Below are 23,191 nucleotides of genomic sequence, written 5' to 3' on the forward strand. Positions count from 1 at the left end.
CCTCAGGAGAGACCACAGAGGACCCCAGAAAAATTCAGTGCTGAGCCTTGACACATGTACTGACTCTTTACATTGTGCAGAATGTGCACATCTCGGGCTTGAAGCTAGCAGGTCTGAGTTCAGGTGTCATCTTGCCCACCCACACAATGTGGGAGTCTGAGCAAGCTGCTTGATTCCTGAGTCTCTGGCTTTGCATCTATGAAATGGGCAAGGTACTGAGCCCTTGCCTGCCTCCTTGTTCAGGTGGGAAGAAACTGACCCACAACAGGTGCATCTGTGACATCAGTCCTTGCACCTGAACCTCATAGTAAACTCCAGAGCAGCTTGTCTAAGAGGCCACTAGAGGGAGAGCCTGTCCCTGCTTGTGTCTCTAACCTCTGAACCTCTGCCCCTGGGCTCTTCCGATTTTTCCCAGGCATAAAGGTATGGCTACCCTTTTTCCTCTACAGTTACATTTTCTTGAGAGCTTATTATACACTGGATACTGTGTTAAGTGCTTTACTTTAATCATCTGCTTTAATTTTCAAAATAGTCCTAGGCTGTAGATATTATTGCTGCTCAACTGATAAGCAAATAGGCTCAAATAGATGAAGTGGCTTGCTCAAAATCACTAAGCTAGTTCAGCTGAAAGAATTCTGCAGCTGATGCACTTCACCAAAAAGTGATGCTGGGCTTAGAATAAATGTGTGGTGGTGGTGAAGGGTGCTTTTAAATTTTAGATTCCTTTTCTCCCATCTTGAGGAAAGGAGGTGTGACAAACTAAAGGAAGACTCTAAAGGTGCTTGAAGAAGCTCCTGAGGACAGCCTTGGGTCCACCCTGTCCTAAGCATCCTTGGATTTAGGGATAGTCACTTTTTAACCTAAGCTCTCCTTCACATACCCCTTATTTTCTTTAGTGAAGGCTGCAGGTCCCTTCCCCCTACCCAGTCTCTCTCACAAAGCTGGAAATAGAGACTGACCCCAGCGACCCAGGCCTCCGTTTTGAAAAGTTAAATCAGATTAGCTCATTAATGGCCTTGCCAAATACCTCGGTCGGTGGGCTGGCCTCTGTGAGCCCCTCCACAGCCTCTCTGGCGGGCGGCTGGGCTCCGTGGTTAATAAATGACTTGGGCAGGCTGGTGCAACAGAGGCCCTCTGTGGAGCGGAGGCACGGGGGTGGGGGGCAGATCATTAATAAATATTGATTTGGTTCCAAAGGAAGCAGCCCGCTGGAGAGCTGGCCCCGGACACCCACGTAGTGGTCCCATTAAGTCGGGGTCAACTGCTCAGCCAGAACGCCAAGGGGCGGCTGGCTCAGGAGCGCCACTGAGCAAAAGGGCCCCCAGGCCTGGCTGGAGCCTACTTCCTGGCCAGTGGGTCAGAGCAGGCTCATTCAATTTACAGCAGTTCAAGGTGCAGCCTGAGTCAATCTTACCCCCTCCCTCCTCCCGAGGTTCACCAGCCCCAGGGGTTAGCCGGCAAGGCACCCAGGCTTGCCTCCAGCCTGTCTCAGGGAGAGCAATAAATCTTGGTTTCTTGACTCTGAAATAGAAGGCTGTTTTCACCACCCCCTCCCAGGCTCCCAGATGTCTCCTCTGAGGCAATGGCCTCCAGTCCCTGTGCGCTGATCTCAACAGCTCCCAAAAAGGAAGAAGAGACAGCTTGCCAATATCCTGCAGGAGGAAGACTTTTGAGGGTTTTATGTTTCTCTTTTAAGTAGCTTCTACTTTCTTTCTGGAGAAGGAATGCTCTTCAGGAAGCTATTGGCAAGGATGATGAGCCAAAGGCTGGCTGATGGTGCCCAGCTATTACCCTCTGCCTCCTGGAAACAGCAGTGGTCAGAAGTCAGGAGTGGTGGTTTTAGGGCAAAGCATCTGTTCTCGCTGTTCACATGGAAAATTAAGAATCCTGGAACCAGATGAATAAAAGGGAACTCACACATGAAGTAAGGAGTGAAACTGCTTAATGAAGAGAGTGAGTGAATAGATATGAGTGAAGTTATGAATAAATAAAATAATAACCTGTAGGGATATTTATTCCAACCACCCACCTAAATTGGAACTACCTGCCCAATATCCTTTTAAAAATGTTACACGTATCTCATAAACATTATCCATTGGCAGGTTGGCCCCTATATCCCCAGATATCCAATTCTGTCCTCTGAGAGCTCACAATTGCATGAGATCTGGTCCCTGTTACTTACAACTCTACTTATGGTCAACCAACATTGGGTCAAACACAAGACATCTCTAGCCTTCTCCAGGTATTGTTTATTTCACTCCGGCAGCACCTCTTTGGCCCCGCTCCCCTTCTCATCAACTGAACCCACGACTGGGCTCAGTGCCCCAGTGCACCTCCTAAGACTGCTCCTGAGGCACGCTACTTTCTCTGTCACTACCATGTACTATGCCATAATGTATTATGTAGCCACAACCCGCTAGATTATAAAATGCATGGGTCTAGGCACCATGTTTGTCTTTTTCACTATTGTATCCTCTGTGTGGCTGACACCAAGAGGGCACTCAATCGATATCAGTAACATAAATGATCGACTGAATTAGGAGACAGATGTGAACGAGAGAGGAAGTTGGCAAAGCTGTGCTGTTTGAGAAGGAGTAGTAAGAGAAGGACGAAAATCCCAATAGTCAAGATTGTTCAAAAGTAAGGGCCACATAATTTATAAAATGCTAAGGAAAGAGAAAATTCCTGGGGGATAATTGTGTCAAATGCTATAAAAATGTCAGAGGATGAAAAAAAAAAGATGCTATTGGTTTTGAGTATTGTCAGAATGGTACAAAAGAAAAGAAGAAGAGAAGAAAAAAGAAGGAAGAAGGAAGCAAGGAGGAAAGAGGACGGTGGAAGTAGGGAAGGGAAGGGGAAAAAAAGGGAAGGAGAAAGTAAAGCTGCATGAAAAGCTGACCTTCTATCTCCTTTGCTAGTGCCATGTTCAATATAGCACAAAGTCAAGTGGATGATGTTAAGCACAAAAAATAATATCTGGAAATGAGAGATCATTCACAGGGCCCCTCATCCAATCCCACACATGAAGTTGTCTCTGTGGCTGCTAGGTAAGCCCTGGCTTCAATGAGGTGGTGGCTGCCAGTAGCATGATTGGCCTGGTCGTTGTCTATGTCCATGAAGCTGGTGGTGACACGGGACCTGTTGTTGGCTGGGGCTACAGATCATAGAAAGCTCTCCCTACTGAAGCTTAAGGATATCTAAGATCAAGGGCCTATTTAACTCAAGCAAGTTCAACTTGATCCTTCAAGCACCCTAACGCACAGGGTATTCCACATAATCCCCTCCACGCACCACAGGAATTGGGAAAGCGGGTCTTCGCTACATTTCACAGATGAAGGAGAAGGGGTCATCTATATGGAAGGTTGTCATCTATCTGGAAGGGGTCAACTATCTGGAAAGTTTGAAGATGGAATTCAAACCTAGCTAGTAGTATACAAAATGGAGACCTGAATCCTGGCTCTTGACTCTAAATTCATGGCTCCTAGTGTGTCAGGACAATGCTCCCTCAATCCAGCATGGTGGCAAAGTGACATTCAGTTACAATCATTCCATATCCTCTTCCTTCTTCAATTGAGATAACACACCTGTCATACAGAGGAAATATATTCCCAGTCTAATTTTTTCTAACTTTCGCAGTCTTTTGGACTGACCCAAATAGCGTTTCATGGTTGCCTTTGTTTATCAAAGTTCAGGAATTTGGGGAGTTTGGACTTGCTCAACCCTAAGATTCATTGTGTATCCTTATGAGAGACTTAAGGATAAGTTTACATGTAACATTTTGCATGGGCCCTACATGCAAGGTACTTTATGCAAATTATATCATATAATCCACACAACCACACTGATACCTGGATTTCTTCATTTTGCAGGTGAGAAAAGTGAGGCCTAAAGAGGGAAAGCAACTTGGCTAAACAGCTACAGCCCAGGAATTGAACTGGAGCAGTGAAGACTACAAAATCCATGCAACCCTTTAACTATACCTTTCTGACTTGTTTTCTAATATTAAAAACAAGAATAACACTGTGTTAGCTTTAGCTGTCTGAGTTGGTTGTTGCAAGGCTTAAATGAGACAACCTAATGGGAAAGAATTTGGAAAACACTGAATTTGGCATACTTGTGAGGGATTCCTCTTAGAATGAGAGGCTCCTTATAATTTTTTAATCTTCCTGAGCTTGAAGCCCTGTGACCTGGCAATCAAGATGGGCTGCAGAAATAGCACTGGCACAGGATTTTCCTTTACCAACGAAGAGAGCTGCCTGTGACCAAGTGCAGGGAGCACACAGTCTACCAACGATATGAAGAGACTCTGCTTCCTGCTCCTAGGTTGGTGTCACCTACCGCTGAATGAGCTGATCCTCTCAGCTGGGGTCTGCTCGTCTCAGTTAGACAGTCTGCTGAAATGAGTCACCTCCCCAGCTGCCAGGACTTAGTGCTACATCAGCGCAACCAGCAAGCATACAGGTAAAGACTGAAAAAGGCAGCCAATCCTGTGTGTTTTTCCAAACATTCAGATACTTGGTCTCCTGCAGACGCAGAGCCACATACATCTACCAGTGTGAAAGGCACACATGGAATGCACAGAGTGAAATGCCCGGGAGGAGGTTTAGAGCTGAGAAGAGGGCAGTGGGGAGATGGAGACAGAAAAGCCAAGCAGAGAAAAAGAGAAGAAAGAAAAGCACAGGTGGTGGGAGTGGGGAAAACTCCAGCCATATGGATTCCCTTCCAGCCCTAAGCAGCTTCTCTCTAAAAATTCTCAACTTTTTGGGAACCATAGCCCTTTTGAAAAATCTTGTCTCCCAAAAAATATGCATGCACACCTGTGTATTATATTGCCCACAATCCCAGGAACTTTTCAGAGCCCTCTAAGAAATCCTGTCCTTCCTCCAGCCCCAATTGGTCTGAAATGTCAGCTTTACTCAGCGCTGTTCTTCGGTCAGCAATGTTGTAGCAGAAAAAAATCAAGAAGGCAAGGAGAGGCAATAAGAGAGAAGGAATAACTATACTGATATTGCTTTTGTCTTCTCACAGTAATCACAAGTGTCCCCAGGCAAGATAGACAGATAGATGATAGATAGATAGATGGACGGATGGATAGATAGATGGATAGGTAGATGGATGGATGGATGGATGGATAGATAAATCGATAGACAGACAGACAGACAGGCACATAGATCTTCCTGCTTTCCACAGTCACAGAACCTGCAGTTGTTCTAGCAATTTGGACTCACTTTTCTTCCCCACCAGGACCCTTATAATCACTATAAATTAAACAAAATCCAATAAATGTTTATCTGCTCTTGGAAAATAATTCCAAACATTTTTCTCAAAAGGTTATGTTTGTATACCTCTCTCTACCCAAGACTTTCAACTATCTGCTTCTCCTGGCTGCAATCTGTCTCCATGCAGGAATTTTCTAGCCCCCAGTAAATGTAATGTCATGCAGTCGACTTAAAGGGAAAGGTAAAAGGATTAGTAGATTGATTGATGAAAGATATTAATGCTCTTTCATGTTGGGTTGAAGAAGGATTTGAGGTCATCAGGAAAGAGAGTAGCAGGAGAATAGACCTCAAGTATTCAAAAGACTCCCTGGATTAAAATCCTATTAAACTCACATCAGCTTCTCCAGGAGGCATTTGAGAAGGTTGGGGTTTCTTTGCCATGTCGCTGTAATTAACCGTCTCTTAAGCTGTTTTGGGTGGGGAACTTAAGCAATTAAGAAACTGAAAAACTTTTATTTTCTATCACTCACATGGCTTTTTGAATGGTTTAAAAACTAAAGTGGAAAGTGGTTTAGCTTAATTGATTTGAGGGGTTCAGATCTCCTACTTGAACCTGCTGTCAGACTTGCCTCTGAGATCTGAGTTCCTCAATAAAAAGGGCATTTTGTCCGCAGAAAGAATCAAAGGTTCAGATCTACTACAATGCTTTTCTTCCTCTGACTGTTCTCCCACTGAGTCCTATAGAAACAGCAACTTTGCAAAGGAATGGTTGCTTCCCCTAAAAAGACCTGTTTCTTGGCCCAGACCCCACTTTACAGAAACTACCACAGAAACCCAAAGAGTGTTTCTCGGGAGATGCCAGGTCATGGCACGTCCGCATCAGCTGTCTCATTACAGATAAGTTAAGGTCAGGTGGGGGCAGCCGCTATGGGATTGGGTGACCAATCATCTGAAGAAGTAAGGGTCACAAAACACAAGTTGTTTTAAAGGGTTGGTCTTAGCCAGTTTTTCGCCAGTTTTTCTTCCCTAGGGAAAATGTCATCCCGCTTCAAATATCAACAACCTTGCCATTTCGAACAAGGAATTCAGAAGCCCCGTTAGGGAATTGAACCTGTGCTACCTCCAGGCTCCAATAAGCCCAATTTTTACACACTGCCTCTATGTGAAAACATTAGCTTTTTAGTCTGGGCACGGTGGCTCACACCTGTAATCCCAGCACTTTGGGAGGCCAAGGTGGGCGGATCACCTGAGGTCAGGAGTTCGAGATCAGCCTGGCCAACATGGCGAAACCCCATCTCTACTAAGAATATAAATTAGTTGGGTGTGGTGACATGCACCTGTAGTCTCAGCTACTCAGGGAGACTGAGGCTGGAGAATCGCTTGAATCCAGGAGGCAGAGGTTACGCTGAGCAGAGATCGCTCCACTACACTCCAACCCAGGTGACAGAGTGAGACTTTGTAAAAAAAAAAAAAAAAAAAAAAAGCTTTTTTACTTTGATACTTCCTGGATCCTCAGAGCTAAACACAAGTGGAAAACAGGCCGAACTGCACCAACCCTGTCTCCATCACAGCACCTGTCCCTCTATTCTACTTACCTGGGTGTCTCATCCCCTTTACCAGGCTATGAGCTTCTTAAGAACAGGCAGTTTGACCCTTTCTCTCCTAGCACTGTACCCAGCACAGAGCTGCACTCTACACACCCTTGCCCAGGACCCTCCAGAATCCACTGTTTGCCTTGAGGCAAGTCACAGCCTCTGTTTTCACAATGAAAAATGAAGGGGTCTGTAGGGCCGTGTGACCTCTCAGGTCATTTTTCAGTTGCCAGACTCTCTGAAAAAGTAGCTGTGTACAGCCTGCATTTTGGCCATTCTTGTGCTCATGCCAGTGTTTATAATAATACTGATGACGATAATGTTAAGAACAGAATGTCTTTAATTCCTTAAACAGGCTCTGTTCTGTTCCCAGTGCTTCATTTGTGTGATTTCACAAATCCTATAAGGCAGAGGCTCTTGTGACTCCCCTTTGATACACTGGGAGACTGCAAGGGTCAGTGATTTGCTCAAAGTCACACCAAGTGTGGTCACAATGGTTCCTGAATCTGAGCTCCTAACTCCCCCTTTATATCCCTGCTAAGGACCTCCTTTCTGAGCCTCCAGTTCGGGCTGCTGGCTCTCCAGCTGGTTTGCTACATCTTCCCTGGCTCTTCCAGGGGCTGGCTGCCTGCCTGTCAATTGCTTTGATTTCTTCCCCCGTGGCTCCAGCTGGCCCAGCCTCCACCAGCTCCAACCAGAGGCAGAATTGCCCCAGGATCTGGCAAGTCCTTTGTCCAGAGGGTCTGCAGCTCCTGTTGAGAGCAGGTGGCCGGAAAAATGCAAAGAGGGCAGTCACTGGGGAAGCAGCTTGGGAGGCTGAAGGGGAAAGAAGGCAGATAGGGCTGACCCAGGGAAGCATTCCAAGTGCCTGCCCTCCAGGGTCCTAACCCCATCTGCATGGCTGTGCACCCTCTGCAAGGGCAGAACACTGGGGTGGGCCTTCCTTGCCTTAGTTATACCCAGGAGAATGAAGGCAGAGACAAGTCTCCTAGAAAGGCCATGGAGCTACCTTTTAATAAATGTTTCAGTGACCTGTTTTACAGGGTGGGTGTTGTTTCATTTAAAGCATCTCTGCATATTAAGATGCTTCTTTCAGCTATGGTGCTTGAACTCCTCTTGACCCAAAGTCTTTCCAAGTGTTTTGGAAAGAAACTTGATTTTATAAGTAGGAAAAAAAATAATTTTTAAAAAAACCTTCAGCTCAACAATAACATTTTCAGGTATTTACTCAAGTCAGTTGAAAATGTATCTTCACACAGAAACCTGCACATAAATGTTTCTTCACAGCTTTATTCATAGTCACCAAAAATTGGAAGCAACCAAGATGTCCTTCAATGGGTGAATGAATAAATGAACTGTGGTACATCCTGACAATGGAATATTATTCAGCAACAAAAAGAAATGAGCTATCATGTCACAAAAAGACATGGAGGAACTATAAATATGTATTGCCAAATGGAGGAGGCCGGTCTGAAAGGGCTATGTACTGTATGATTTCAACTATGTGACATTCTTGAGAATGCAAAACTATGGAACTACTAAAAAGATCAGTGGTTGCTGGAGGAAGTATGTAAGGAAGAAGGAATGGACAGCTAGGGCACAGGGCATTTTTAGGGCAGTGAAACTATTTTGTATGACATTGAAATGCTAGATACATGACATTATGCATTTTCCAAAACTAGTAACAAAGTAAAACACAAAGCATGATCCTGAATGTAAACTATGGACTTCAGTTAGTGATAATATATCAATACTGGTTCATCAACTTTAAAAAGAAAAAAATACCACACTAATGCAAGATGTTAATAGGAGAAACTGAGGTGGGGATGAAAGACCTGGGAACTCTCTGTACTTTCTGTGCAATTTTTCTGTAAGCCTAATACTGCTCTTTTTAAAAAAAATCTATTAAAACATGGTTCATCTGAATATGCTTTGGGTCCTAAAAAGCAGTCACCTTGCTCCTCTGTATTGCTTTCAGGCTAATCAGAATCATAATAGGAACCACATGCTATCATTTGTCCAACCTTATAATGCACCAGGACACTGTTCTAAGCACTGTTTATGTATGATTTTATTTAATCCTCACAAATGCCTTATGAAAAGTTGAGGTCAGGACAGTTAAAGCAACATGTCAGGGGTCTCAAAGTCGGTATGCGGAAGAAGTAGGGCTTGAGCCACAGTCTATTCAACTTCAAGGCCACTCTTAGAATTCCTACACTCTATCACTCTCTTCCCCTCCAGCGGATGGGTAGCATTTCAGTATGTAAATAATGGGACAATGCAAGTTTGGCAATTCCTACGTTAGTCACTCATTAGGGAATATTTGCAGAGCACCTGTGTACCAAGCATTGTGCTAAACTCTGAGTACAGAAATGTAAGTAAGAGAGTCACCTGCTCACAAGGAGCTCGTATGAGTAGAAGAGACAGATAAGAAGATGGAAAGGGACAATGAAAGCCCTAGGAACAAGGAGCCAGGCAGTCCCAGCTCTGGCACTGTCACGTTATTAAAAGGACTTGGGGAGATCTCTCTGGTTGGAATGGAGATATTCAAAAATCCATTCAACCATCTTGTGTTGATTTTTGTATATGGTAAAAGGTAGGGATCCAGTTTCAATCTTCTGCATATGGCTTTTGAATTATTCCAGCAGCATTTATTGAATAGAAAGTCCTTTCCCCATTGCTTATTTTCATTGGTTTTGTTGAAACTCAAGATACTACTTATTGGATATTATGCTGATTGCCCGGGTGACAAAATTATCTGTACACCAAATCCCCATAACACACTATTTACCCATGTAACAAACCTATACATACAGCCCTTGAATTTAAAATAAACATCAAAAGAAAAAAATCAGAAAAAAAAACTTAAAAGTTTATGATGAAAAAAATAGCTATCTTTAGGAAGGGAAGAAAGAACTAATATTCGTTATATGTCTAAAATACACCAGGCACTTGTCTAGGTCCCCAATCTACGTCCACTCATTTAATCCTCCAGTCATTATTTCCAACACATATATATTATTTTACTTCCATAAAATAATAGCAATATATACATGAAATATACATATATTTAAATATTGCTAGTATTTTATGAAGATAGTGTGGAGTTACTTATGTTGCAAAATTTCTCTACTTCTCACCTGTGTCTTTCTTCTTATCTCGTGAAAGCTCGTGGACAGTGGCACCAATGTCGTGCCTCAAGATCTTGATGATGTTTGCCAGAGCAGGCAGGCTACGTTTATCCAAATGGGTGAAAAATTCGTACTCGTCTTTCTTTAAACGAGAAGGTCTGGATTCAATGTGGGTCAGGTTTATATCATTCTCCTAGAAGAGAGAATGGGGAGAGTGAGAGGACAGTCACTGGAACTAATGCAGGCCAAAGATGCAGAACTCGAACAAGAAAACCTAGCACAACAAAATGGAGAATTCAAGTATAGAATTATTTTTATAAGAATAGAAAAAATTTGCAAAAGTTGTTTATTTTTTTTTCTTTAAAACCAAGTATTAAGTGGCAGGAGAGGGGCAGTTAGTTCAAATGTCGCAATTTAATCACATGAACATCTGCTAAAGGCCTAGAATTGCCACTGTAAATTTTGGTTTGGTTAAAATATCTAGGACAGTGGTTGCCAAAAATATTTACATAGGAAAACACCCCTTCCCAAATGAAATTCTATGGAATTACAATAAATAAACAATATAGAAGCAACATTGTTCTGCTTGAATAGGGGGGTCAGACTTAATTGATTTATATCTAAGATCTAAATTATATTGCTTTTGAGACAGTGTGCTTTCATGTTTCTAATGCTCAGTTTCCCCATCTGTAACTTGCTGGTCTTAATTATACCTGCTTCATAAGTTCATTGGAAGTGTTGGATGCGATGATACATATATACCACTTAGCACGTCATACATACTCTGTGAAAATTATCTAATATAATTACCATTAATATATGTATATAATTACTTTCTATTCAAGCTATTCAATAAATATATACATTTGTAGCACTCAACAGTGGCCAATCACCCTTCTAGGAGCTTGGGATCCATCAGCGAACAAACTAAAGATGCTTTCCTTTATAAAGCTTACATTCAAGTTGAGAGGATAAAAACAACAAACATAAAAGAAACTCATTTGTGCATGTTAAATGAGAAGGGCTAAGGAAAAAAAGCGAGGCAGAGCAGGGGGAAGAAAATGGCATTCCTGAGTCAGGGAAAGGGCAGGTTGCAGGACTAAATAGGGCAGGCACATGGGGCCTCACCTTATTGGCATGACAAGATTTAGGTACAGTCCTAAAGGTACCGAGGGAGGTGAAGGCCGGAACATGCCTGGCCTGTTGGAGAGACGGCATGAGGTGGGTTCACAAGAGTGGAGGAGATAAAGGAGAAAATAACAGGAGACAGTGTCATAATAATCATAGGGTCACTGCAGGCCATTTTAAGGAGTATGGGTTTGATTCTGAAAGACATAGGAGTCTTTGCAAGGTTTTGAGCAGAGGAATAATATGATCTCACAGGTTTAAAAGGATCATGTTGAGAATAAGGGATAAGATAGACCAAGTAAGGCCTGTCAAGAAGCCATTGCTGAAATACAGATGAGATGTGAAGGTGGCTATCTCCATGGCATTGGGCGTGAAGGTGGTAAGAAGAAACTATATTCAGGATATCTTCTAGAATCTCCTCAAAAGGATCGAAATTATCCAAGGACATGAGAAGAGTTTGTGGGTGAGAAAAAGGAAAAAAGTCCATCATATTTCATACCACCCTCAAATTTGACTACCACTCTGATCACTATGTGATTAAATAAGGAGAATTTCAGGAATCCAAGGGGAAGAAAAGAGCACATCATGTCTCCCTGAGGAATATCATCTTTAAATCAAATATCATGGGCCAAGCTGGTACTTAGACAATGCAAGGATGAATAAAATATTTCCTGCTTTTACATTAGCCATTCCTATCCTTATCAGAATATTTTTAATGGCTGCCTAATGATCCACTGCATAGATGTGGTCATAAATTCTTTAACCAATACTCTAGCGATGGATATGTGTGTTGCTTCTTATTTTTCTGCCACTAGAAACCAACGGACAGCATTATACGTAAATATTTGCCTTCTTGCCTAACTGATTTTTCAGCATAAATACCTAGGGGCCAAATTGTTTAATCAGAAACTACCCTTTAAAGGTTCTTTATATATTGTTCCATTGTCTTGCAGAAAGACTATACTCATTCCTTCTATCTTTCCACTAGAGGAGCCATGCTTCTCATCTGTACCAACTTTCAGGACTTTCAATATCCTTGACTTGACAGATGAAAACAGCAAATAACTCATCACTCAAATTTTTATTTAATTGCTGATGACATTAAACATTTGTCCTAGGTCTAGTGGTCATGTGCATTTCTTTTATTAATTATCAGTTTATACTATTTTCTTATTACAGAGATTTTTTACTGATTTATAATGATTGTTTATATTTTCACATTAACTCTCATATATATTCAAACTGACATTTATTCTTGACCATTCTTAAACATCTCAGTGAATAAAACACTTTTTAAAATGCTCTAAAAAATGTTAGAACATCACAAGTATAAACAGTCTTAGAATTTTTAAGGAATATAGCTATGGCGTGTTCTCAGAAAAAGTCAATAACTTTTTTCTCAAAGGCAGTAACTGCCTGAGTATCTGAGTTTGCTTGATGTCTCAAGTGCTCCCTAATTGTAGAACCAAGTTCCTTGGACTCCTCTGGATTATCATGGCATCGCTGAGTGCTAGATGTAAAATCACCAGACATAAATAGGAGACACAAGGTGGCCTGTATAATTTGTCCAAATGCATCCCCTAAAAAAAAAATTTGGCTGGATGACTCAAGATTTTTATTTACATCTGTGTTGTCCCTTTCTGAGAATGGGCTGTGGGGGACTGGAGCTCATTTGTAATTATGCCACAGTTTTCTTGCAAAACCTGGACTCTTTATACTGGTTCTGAAGCAGAAATGGACTAAAAAATGAATGCTGGTCAGCAGCAAAGCTTGGCAGAGTCTACTAAAATACACTGAACCCCAATATAAAGACGTCAGCTTGCAGTCATCAGTCGGTGTTTTCCTGCTGGAATTACTTACTAGGCATGAAAACACCCCACTCCCACATTCTCGCAAAGAGCTGGGAAGCTGTTTTTATTAAATGCCGTGAAAATAATGATTATTTACTATAGCTACTCATTTTTAATGTCTTTAGATGCTGATATTTTAGCTCTTATAGTTATCACAAAAACAGTCATTTATTTTAGTTGGTCTCTAATATAAATGCCTAGCAAATCATCTACTACTTAGTCAGAAAATATGTGATTTCTTTGGTAATGCCATTTATTATGGCTAAAACCAAGAAGTATCATATACACTGCATTAAAACAAACATATGATAGGAGTTGCTCCAATATTTAAATGGACAGAAAGTAATCTGAAAATATAACTTAACTCTAAAATTTCAAAAAATAAAATTCACCAAACTTGTAGTTGAAGAGGTGTATCTTTTGCCTTGATTATTAATGGTATAAGGTTGAAGAAAGGTAATGATACCTTTTCATACAAGTATCACTTTATAGTATAGAATTCTTTTCTGTACCATCCCAACAATCCTTTGAAAAGGTTAAGGGAGACATAAAAAATAAAATCAGAGATGAAGGTGCTTTGCCGTAAGTAGTGGGAGAGTGAGGCCCATTTTTTTTCTAATCTCAGGGTCATTAGTTTTCTACCCCCACTGTCTTTCCTGTCAGGCGTACATATAGCGAGCACTCCACAAATGTCAACTTTTATTATTATTATTACTATTATTATAATTATGTCAAACACAAATAATTAAAACCTCTGTGTATAGTAAATACAATAGGTAACCACAAACAGGCTCACATTGCAGCCATTGTTTATGGCTCCAACTGTAGAGAACACACCCCTGAGGGCTGAGGCTAGGGAAACCCACATAAGGGCCCCAACTGGGGGACAGAGAGAATAGTGGGGAGGGAATGCCAGAGAGACAGTGGTAGGTCTGAAGCTTTCTCTGGCAAACAGAGATTATTTGTTAAACAAAGCAAAGAGCAATGTCATCGTTCTTGGCTCAGGAAGAAAGAGAATGGTTAGGTTCCACCTACTGTTTACCTAAGATGAAACTTCAAAAGAAGACATAACCAATCCCTGCCTTATGTAGAGCTGAGAGCACAGCAAATCCAAGAACCAAGAATGGACACATCACTGGCATGCTTATTTGTGGGAAAGCTTGGGAAAGGAGGGGAGAAGGGAAGAAGTGCTCGGAAGCAGACCATAGGATATAGTGCTCATCACCCATACCCCACCCCGGGAAGCATCCACTTTTACAGAGGGGCTTCCAGCTTTGAGGATAACAATAAAACAATTTATGTTTCACGACTCAGTTTTTCTAGTGCTAGAAATTTAACTTATAAGAAACTTCACAAAACATTTCACCAAAGCTTCTAAGCTAACTAAACTCCCATAATAGGGGAATGATGAAGTGGACTGTGGTATGATCACACAATGGAAGATTAGGCAATCAATAAAAAGTGAGTAACAAAAACAACAACGTGCACTAAAAACGTGCCAGTAAGCACTCCAAGACATGACCGTAGTGCTGGTCTACAGATGAGGGGCTTAGGGGTGATTTTGTTTCCTTCTTTCTCTTTTCAAAGATCATAGTTCAACTTTCCTAAAAACATTTATTACTTTTATAATGAAAAATTAAATTTATTTGTTAAATGGTTATAATGATAACCATAAGGGTAAATATTTATGATAGATATAGGTAAGTAATTATGAAAATATGTTTAAAAAATTATGCCTAGGCTAACAAATGGGGGGTGATGAGTGAAGTTTCTGGTTAATTACACACTGAACATATAGCTGAATTGTTTAAATCATTTCCTACCCATTTGAATCAGTTTGTTAATAAATAACCCTCCAGTTTGGCATGTAATCTCCTTATTGGCATCTTTCTAATTTACTAGTGTGGATCCTCAGAAACCAATAATTTTGATTGCTAAGAGAGCCTCAAAACTTAATTTCCAAGCCTGCTTAGGATTATAGTTTTAACAAATGAATTTTACTTTTCAACAAGAGGCCTGTGAAGATTTACAAACGGACCCATATACACTCATCACATCTTTGTCGATGGATAAAGAAAGCACTCTTGATACTACTCCAAGTGGACGTCTAGGGGAAGTCAATGAAGGCTTACACTTTTCAAAAACGTGATTTGTCTAATGTTTGATTTATGTATAAACGATGGCAGCATAAAGCCTTGCTTAATGAGGACTCCAATAGAACGTGTGGGGCCAATTTTTCTCTCTTTTTTTTTTTTTTTTTTTTTTGAGACAGAGTCTTACTCTGTCGCCCAGGCTGGAGTTGCAATGGCACGATTTCAACTCACCACAACCTCTTCCTCCAGGGTTCAAGTGATTTTCCTGCCTCAGCCTCCATAGTAACTAGGATTCCAGGCATGTCCAACTAATTTTTTTTTTTTTTTTTTTTTTTGGTATTTTTAGTAGAGACAAGGTTTCACCATGTTGGTCAGACTAGTCTTGAACTCCTGACCTCAGGTGATCCGCCTGCCTCAGCCTCCCAAAGTGCTGGGATTACAGGCATGAACCACTGTGCCTGGCTGAACTGCCAATTTTTCTAAGGATTCACCAGAAACCCCTTTCTTCTCCTATCCTTTAAGAAAATCTTTGTAAAGAGGGATTGATCACAGGAAATAAAACTATAGAAACAGAGTTCATAATGGTGAAAAGTTGGCTTGCCTTCTTGGATCTTCTTTTGACCCCAAACTGAGGGCCCTGTATTCTCCTCCTGCTCTATTTTATTCCTTGAAAGGGAGAATGGTATCTTGCAAAGTATGTAGGCTTTGGACCTAATCAGAGTTCAAATTCTGATTCTGCTACTCACTACCTTTCGATACATTAATTGACCATTCTGAAACTGGTATTATGTGTTTAAAATAAAGATGATAACATTACCTGGCAGCTTAATGAGAATTTTAACCTAACAATTTTTGTCCTCATTAATAGATACTCAGTAGGTACTCCTTATACTCTGCCTCCTCAACTTGGTATAGATACACATTGCTCTGAAAGATGGAGTACATTACATTTTAGGTGTCATTTTATCCTTTCATATTTGTTTTGCCCTAAATTTTTCTATTTTTCTCAGCTTTTTTTTTTTTTGAAAGCACACTTCAAAAAGAAGGAAAGTCTGATCATCTTTTGAGATGAGACTAGACTGGCAAGGGAGAGCTTCTTGAACCACTATGTGCTGTTGTCTTGAAGTAAACTTAGATGAAGTTATGTCCTGGTCTATTTCAGAGGTTACTGTGGACAACAACAAAGACATTTACAAAAAATGCTCTAAATCACTGGTCTTAGGTAAATAGACAGGAATGTTCTATAATTCATTTTTTGTGTTAACCCCTGTTCTAGGTACTGAGGTGTAACAGTAGGAAAAGCAGAAAGAAAAAAAAAAAACTCTGCCCTTGTGGAGCTTTATGTTCTCAAAGGAGGAGACAAACAGGAGCTACAGTAAATATGTAAAATATTTACATATTTACAGTCTTCAGGTGGTGGTAGGCACCATGGAGAAAGACGAAGCAGGAAAGAGGGACTGGCTACACCATTGTGCATAGAGGTGCTATTTTAAACAATGCAGTCAGGAAGTCATCAAAAAATAAACAGGTAACATTTAAGCATGAAGCTAAAATCAGTGAGGGAGAAAAACGTGAGAGAACAGCCAATGCAAGGGTCCTGGAGTAAAAGAATGCACAATGTGAGGGAAGACCAACAAGGAGGCTGTGTGACTGTGGCAGAGTGAGCAGGAAGTGGGGATATGAAGACACCAGGCAGAGAGGTTACCAGGAATAGATCATGGAAGGCCACGTTGGCCATTATCTGAACTTTGTTTGGTTTTTCACTCTGAGTGATATAAGAAGCTATGGGAAGTAATTAGGCAGGAGAGAGATATCATTTAACTCATGTTTTACAAGATGCATTCTGGCAGCTGTTTTAAGAATAAACAGTAGTGGGACAGGACAGGAACTCTCTGGTGGCAACAACAATATTTGGGGGTGAGATATGGCAGTTACAAAGGTTGGAGAAGAAGTCGGGAGGAGATATTGATGTACCTTCTTACACGTTTCACTGATTTCCTCTTCTGGGAGGGCCAAGAATGCCCCAATTGACCAAGGATATGGGAATTAAACCCACTGTCATTTACAGGAAACCAGAAACACTCAAGAAAGTATGAGCAGCACAATTATATTCTACAGGGAGCTTAAGATTATCCCCCACTCTGGTCTGGAGGAGGAGATCTTGGAGAGGTTCAAGCTGGACCTTCCATGGGGCTCTCACCCCAAAGACCATCTTTTGGGATCTCATTCTTGCATCCTCTTGACATGTCTCTTATGTGATTCTTTGGACCTTTTTTCTTTCAGTCATCTCCCTCTTTATGAGATTATTTCTTCCCCCACTCCCCCTCCCAGGTAGTAGGGGCTGCCTAACTCAGAGGAGACTCTTTGCTGGAGAGAGCCAGGGTAGCAGCTTAATCTGGCTCTGTTCACGCCTTTAGGGAAAATAACTCATTTTTTGGTGTTTCTTTTCCTATACTGCCAAATTGGTAAGATATTCTGGATCAAAAAGACCTTGTAGGCTGGGCACGGTGGCTCACACCTGCAATCCCAGCACTTTGGGAGGCCGAAGCAGGTGGATCACCTGAGATCAGGGGTTCGAGATCAGCCTGGCCAACGTGGTGAGACCCCGTCTCTACTAAAAATACAAAAATTAGCCGGCATGGTGGCAGGCATCTGTAATCCCAGCTACTTAGGAGGCTAAGGCATGAGAATCTCTTGAACCAGGGAGGCAGAGGTTGAGGGGAGCCAAGATCACGTCACTGCATTCCAGCCTGGTGACAGAGTAAGACTCTGTAAAAAACAACAACAAAAACCTTGTGGACTATTTCAGTATAGGCTGTCAATGAACAATAATCACAACTCATGGTATCCATGGACCACAGCCTCTGTCTAGATGCTTCCAGTATAAGATCTGACTTTTAACGAAAGCTTAAATGCAAGCTTTGTGTTGCTATTTCTTAAGTATGCCCAGATATGAACTGTTTAGCAGCTAAAAACACAGTGCCAGCTTTCCATTTGAAAATCTGACTAAATAAATAAAGTCATCAGGCCTGTATAAAATGTTCAGTGAAAACTGCTTGTATGAACAATGGAACGTACCTAAATATTCACTAACAGAAAATGGATAGAGTATAATCACTCAGTGGAATGTAGAGAAGAGAAAACGAAAGAGCAAGAACTGTAGAGATAGATAGATAGACAGATAGATAGATAGATAGATAGATAGATAGATACCCATATATGTATGTCTCTCTACAATTCTTGCTCCTTCATATATATATATACACATAACACAATTCTTCTTTCATTTTTTCTCTCTCTCTGTCTCTCTATATAGATACGTGTGTGTTTATACCTGTCTATATCTATTTAGATATATCTATATCTATATCTATTTAGATATAGATAGAGTTCCATATATTGATATATATAGATAGGTGAAAACACATATAGTAGATGTAGATATCTACTGTCTATATCTATAGACATAGATATGGATAGATACACGCAAATCAGTCTAATCTCAAAACTAGTGTTTACCACCCTCTCCCCAAAACACAAAATTGCAGAAGGAGAGGTACAATATGATTCCAATATTATGAAGCTTGCAAAACTTTGCACAGTGGCAGTATTGTAACCAGTGAGGTTTATCTGAGGCTCAATTATTGCTAATTGAGAAGCTTGCAAATCTATGCCATGTATCACTAATGGATATCCATATATAACAAAAGTTTTTAAAGATGTGTGGGGATAATCCATACTAAATTCTAATTAATAATTGCCCCTGAGGAAGGAATGTACCGGGAGGGGGTTACCCAGGACTTTCAGTTATCTCTGCAGCATTTTATTTCTTAAGTAGGAATTGAGTTCCATGGCTGTTCTTTATATCATTATCTATATTTTGTGGTTTGAATAAAATAAAAATGTCATCTGTGCTATAAGAACATTTTTTTTTCTCCAGTGAAACTCAAAACTTCTTATTTTGATTGAAGAAAAACATGTTCTTGGTAAACATTTTACTGCTCTTGGCTTCTCTGTACCCAACACCAGAGGGTAAAAGCCACCTCATGATTCACTTTTGCTCCAGTCCTGCTCATCAGGCCCAGGGGTCACAGATAGGTCTTTAAAATCCAAATATGAGAGTAACAAACATCATGTACCTGCCTAGATGTCCTCTCTGTCCCCGGAATGCTGTGGTTCACAAGTGGGAAAGCTTTTGCGGATTCTGTGACCTGACCACGTTTTGTTCTCTCTTCCCCTAAATCAGTTGTTCCTTCATTCTAGAATTTACTTCTTCCTTCTCCTTATCAACTCCTTCAGGTTTCAGTTTGACATCTCCAAGAAACCTCCCCTGGCCTCCTTGGCCTCACATCTGGATTAAGCGTGCTCATAAAGCCTTGAGCTCCTCATAGCACTTGTTACATCTCAATTGTAACTGCCCATTTATGTGGAGTCCATTAGTTCTATAGGGACGGAGGGTGACTATTTGGCTCACTCCATGGTCCCCAACGTTTATATAGGCTCTGACAAAGTAGATAATCAGAAAATATTAATTAAGTGCATAAATGAGAGATCACTGAATATCTGATGAAGTTAGGATCATTGAATATCTGATGCGATCATTGAATATCTGATGAGGGGGAGGAGTGGATCCCCTAGGCGGAAGGGCACAAAAAAGTGAATATGACTAATAGATAATGTGCCTTTCCCATTTGCTTCCAAAAAGACTGTCTACTGTAAAAATGGATGCTAAATTCTGAAGCAGTTTTTGGCTCTAAGTGTCTAGCTCCTGGAAGCTTGTCTAGTCTGAGCCTCTTTGTCTTCATCAATTGAATGATGCTGTCTTTAAGCATACCCATGTATGTCAGAGATGGCCTTGGAGCTCAGAGCTTTGTATATCTGCTTGTTTGCTTATTCCCTTCCCTAGAGAATACACAGTAAGGTGAACAGTGTACTTCCCCCAGGAGCCTGCTTCTCATTTTGTACTGAGCCACTTACAGGAAAGACTCTCAGGAGACTATTTTCCTAAAAGGCATGGACATGAGTTAGTAAGGCTAAAAATATAGAGCACTACAGAAAATGTTTAAATCAATGCATAAATAGTTGAAAGTTAGAACAATCTACTGAGGTCAGTGGGATGTTTTTAGGTTAGCAGATAGGGGTTTTGGTATATTCCTAATCACTTGGCCCCAATTCACTAGAACTTCCACTCCTTATCTTAATTTGTAGAATAAGGAAACCTAGCCACCAAGAAGTTAAATAACTTTCCCGAGGTCATCAAGCTCACAGGTTGTACGACTGGGTTCCAAATCCAAACAGTTTGACTCTAGATGGTATACTCTTAACCCCAATGCTATTCCATCCCTCAGGACCCCAAACCTAGGTCATCGCTGATAGTTTGAAGTTCATAACTCTAAAACAGCATAAGTTTAGTGGAACACTAGTGCCTGGAAGGTATTAACAGATCTTCCCTAAACAAGGTTCCATACATATAGGAAATGCTGAGTGAGATTACATTGAACAGGCTTCCTCTCTGCAGAACTTCTCAGTCTTTAATAAATTCATGTGCACTATGGCTCTCTAAAACCTAGATGTGGAATTTTTCAGATATAAAGACCTTGGAATTCTTTTCTGATAAAACCTCTGCTATCATGCAGATTTTGGCAGAATATGACTTAGGAAACACTGCTCTAAAGTGCAGTCCAGATTGTTTCATTTGTTTTGCCGCTTATTTCATTTCATTTTATAGCGTCCACAAATGTAAACTGCACATCTTAAAGATCTTGTCCATATTTTCATCTATGGCTTGCTTCTACACCTCATTCACAGAGATGTTGGGAGAGATAGGAATACATGAGTACACTATGTGCACCACAGTCCCCCTGTTCTGCCACGCTACTTTTCTTCTGGTGAATGGTTCAACCCTAGCTATTATTGGTCATTGCCATTTTTCTGTAAGTGTGCACAAACAATACAAGTCATTCATTCTAGATTTTCATTAAAAAAATTTAAAAATCAAGACTTTCTACTCTTCTTAGTCTTCCAACATCTTTCTCATCTTCAGCTTTTCTCAAAGATTACTGATGGGGTTCATACATCACATGTAGAAGGGGTAAAGGAATAAAAGTTGTGTGAGCATGTTCTGTGGCCTCAGAGTCACACCAGGCATAGCGTAACCCATAAGTTAATCACTGGCAGATCTGGGATTTAGATGTTCAGTATCAAGCCTATATTCCTTCTACTCTATATCACAACATGGGGCTACTATATTATTTGGAACCAAAGATATGAATTCATCTATGGGCGAATAGTGATCTCTTGACTCCTCATAATACCTTGGCCCAGGTAGCTCCCTGATTCACCCTTTGTAAGTAACAGATAGGTGATGGAATGAAGTCACTAGTCCAAGAGCAGAGTCCTAAGACCTACCAGTCATGCTTTTCTTGGCTCTCGACATTTTGTTTCAACATTCCCAGTATAAAAATCATTCTCTTTATAATGAGATATGCAAAATAACTGCTGTGTAATTTTGCTTTCTCATAGCAATTGGTTTTTCTCTGATTAAAAAAAACATAAGCCCCAATATAAGCAATTGGTTTTTCTCTGATTAAAAAAAATATTGAAAAAATATAGAATAATAGACCTGGGTCAATTTCCAAAGTCCTACCACCTTGTCTACCTTAGACAAGCTACTGAGTCTCTGAGCTTTATTTTTATCCTCTCTAAAATGGGCATGGCATTTCTGACTCCCTGTAGCACTATCATGAGTATTAAATATGACTTAATTCATGTGAAGTGATAAGACAGTCTCTCATACACAGCAAGAACCCCTTTCCCAGCAATAGCTTAGAATAGTGGTTCTTATTCCTGACTGGGCATCAAAGTCACCAGTGGAGTTTAAAAAAAACTTCAAGAACAAACAAAAATCCAAAGCACATTTTAAAAAAGGACAGAAAATGTTGATTATATCACAATAATAAATTTCAGTATGACAAATTATACCATCAATCCAAGTAAAACAAGAAAGACTGGGAGATAATCTTTGTAACACACATAACAGTATTAAGATTATATAAAATGTCAAGAAATCAGTAACAAAAAGGCACATTTGCAACAAAAAATGCAATGTGTAGACAAATCACAATTAACAAAAAGAAAAATTAAAAAGTCACAAAATATGACCTCTATCTCACTAATAATCAGGAAAATGAAAATTAAATCAAATTACCACATTTCACTCACTATATTGTCCAAGATTAAAGGCAATAATAAGCATATATTCTCAAATGTATAGAGAAATGAGTATTCTCATGTTGAAACAGTGGGATTATAAATTCCTACAGGGCATTTGGAGAAAAACTTATAGTTTTGATTAAAACTAAAAACGTTCATATTCTAGGACCAGATTCCACTTCTAGTATCTACCCTAAAAAAATTTTTGCATATTATGTACCCAAAAAATTGAACAAAATACTACAGACTTGTCTGTGACTACAGAAAATAGAAAACAGTATGGATGCCAAAAATAGAGAGATGATAAATAAAATATGATACCCATATATTAAGATCCATACTTCTGAAGTTAAAAGTCATGAACCTGATCTATCTGTGTGTACATTTTTTAAATGTTGCATTCACAAAATATATACGTAGTAATTCTTACTTAACAGTTAATAAATATTCTGAGGGTTTTACATGCATTAAGTCATGTAATAGCAGACAAGACTATTATTTCCATTTTACGGATGAGGAACTGACGCACGGAGAAGTCAAGTGACTCTCTCTAAGCCTCAGCCCTGCATCCATGGGGTCCATCCTCTTGGCTGCTCCATTGTGCTTACTGAAAGAGGTTGCATATCAAGGTGCACAGCATGACACTGGTCAATATCAACATACTTTTCCAAAGGAATGGAAGGAAATATGCTACACTTGTAACTACGTTGCCTTGGCTAGAAAGTTTGTAGAATGATCAGGATAGAGGGAAGATCAGAAAAGACTGTAGCTTTATCTTCTAATTTTTTTTCTTAAGAAACAATATGTTAATTTGTAGTTTTTGAAACTGTAATCATACAGGAAAAAATGAAAGTGATATGTCAAAATGTTAACAGTGTTTGATAATAGATGGAAGGAATATTAGTAGTTAATTTTCTTGCATTTAAACACATTTTTCCCATCAGGTATATTTGAGAAAGTATGAAG

General features: G+C 40.2%; 1 protein-coding gene, 1 long non-coding RNA gene and 1 other non-coding gene across 4 annotated transcripts in view; 2 read left to right on the forward strand and 1 right to left on the reverse strand.

Annotated features, from left to right (window-relative positions):
- Positions 1 to 4,404, forward strand: part of LOC116565726 — a 331,307-nt gene extending 326,903 nt beyond the window's left edge. The window contains exon 3 of the long non-coding RNA XR_004275566.1: positions 3,870 to 4,404. This is a non-coding gene — a long non-coding RNA (uncharacterized LOC116565726). The remainder of the gene's footprint in view (positions 1 to 3,869) is intronic.
- PAH (phenylalanine hydroxylase) overlaps positions 1 to 23,191 on the reverse strand; it is a 122,882-nt gene that overhangs the window by 42,273 nt on the left and 57,418 nt on the right. For both annotated transcript variants that reach the window (XM_032299448.1, XM_032299456.1), the window contains one exon: positions 9,952 to 10,135. In XM_032299448.1, coding sequence (XP_032155339.1) covers positions 9,952 to 10,135 — 184 coding nt within the window. The remainder of the gene's footprint in view (positions 1 to 9,951; positions 10,136 to 23,191) is intronic.
- Positions 18,604 to 18,744, forward strand: LOC116527628. The gene has a single exon (XR_004258631.1). It is a non-coding gene; the product is annotated as a U4 spliceosomal RNA (small nuclear RNA).

The sequence above is a fragment of the Sapajus apella genome, unplaced genomic scaffold, assembly GCF_009761245.1.
Source record: "Sapajus apella isolate SASKATOON/1434 unplaced genomic scaffold, GSC_monkey_1.0 scaffold2, whole genome shotgun sequence".
NCBI classification, from domain to species: domain Eukaryota; kingdom Metazoa; phylum Chordata; class Mammalia; order Primates; family Cebidae; genus Sapajus; species Sapajus apella.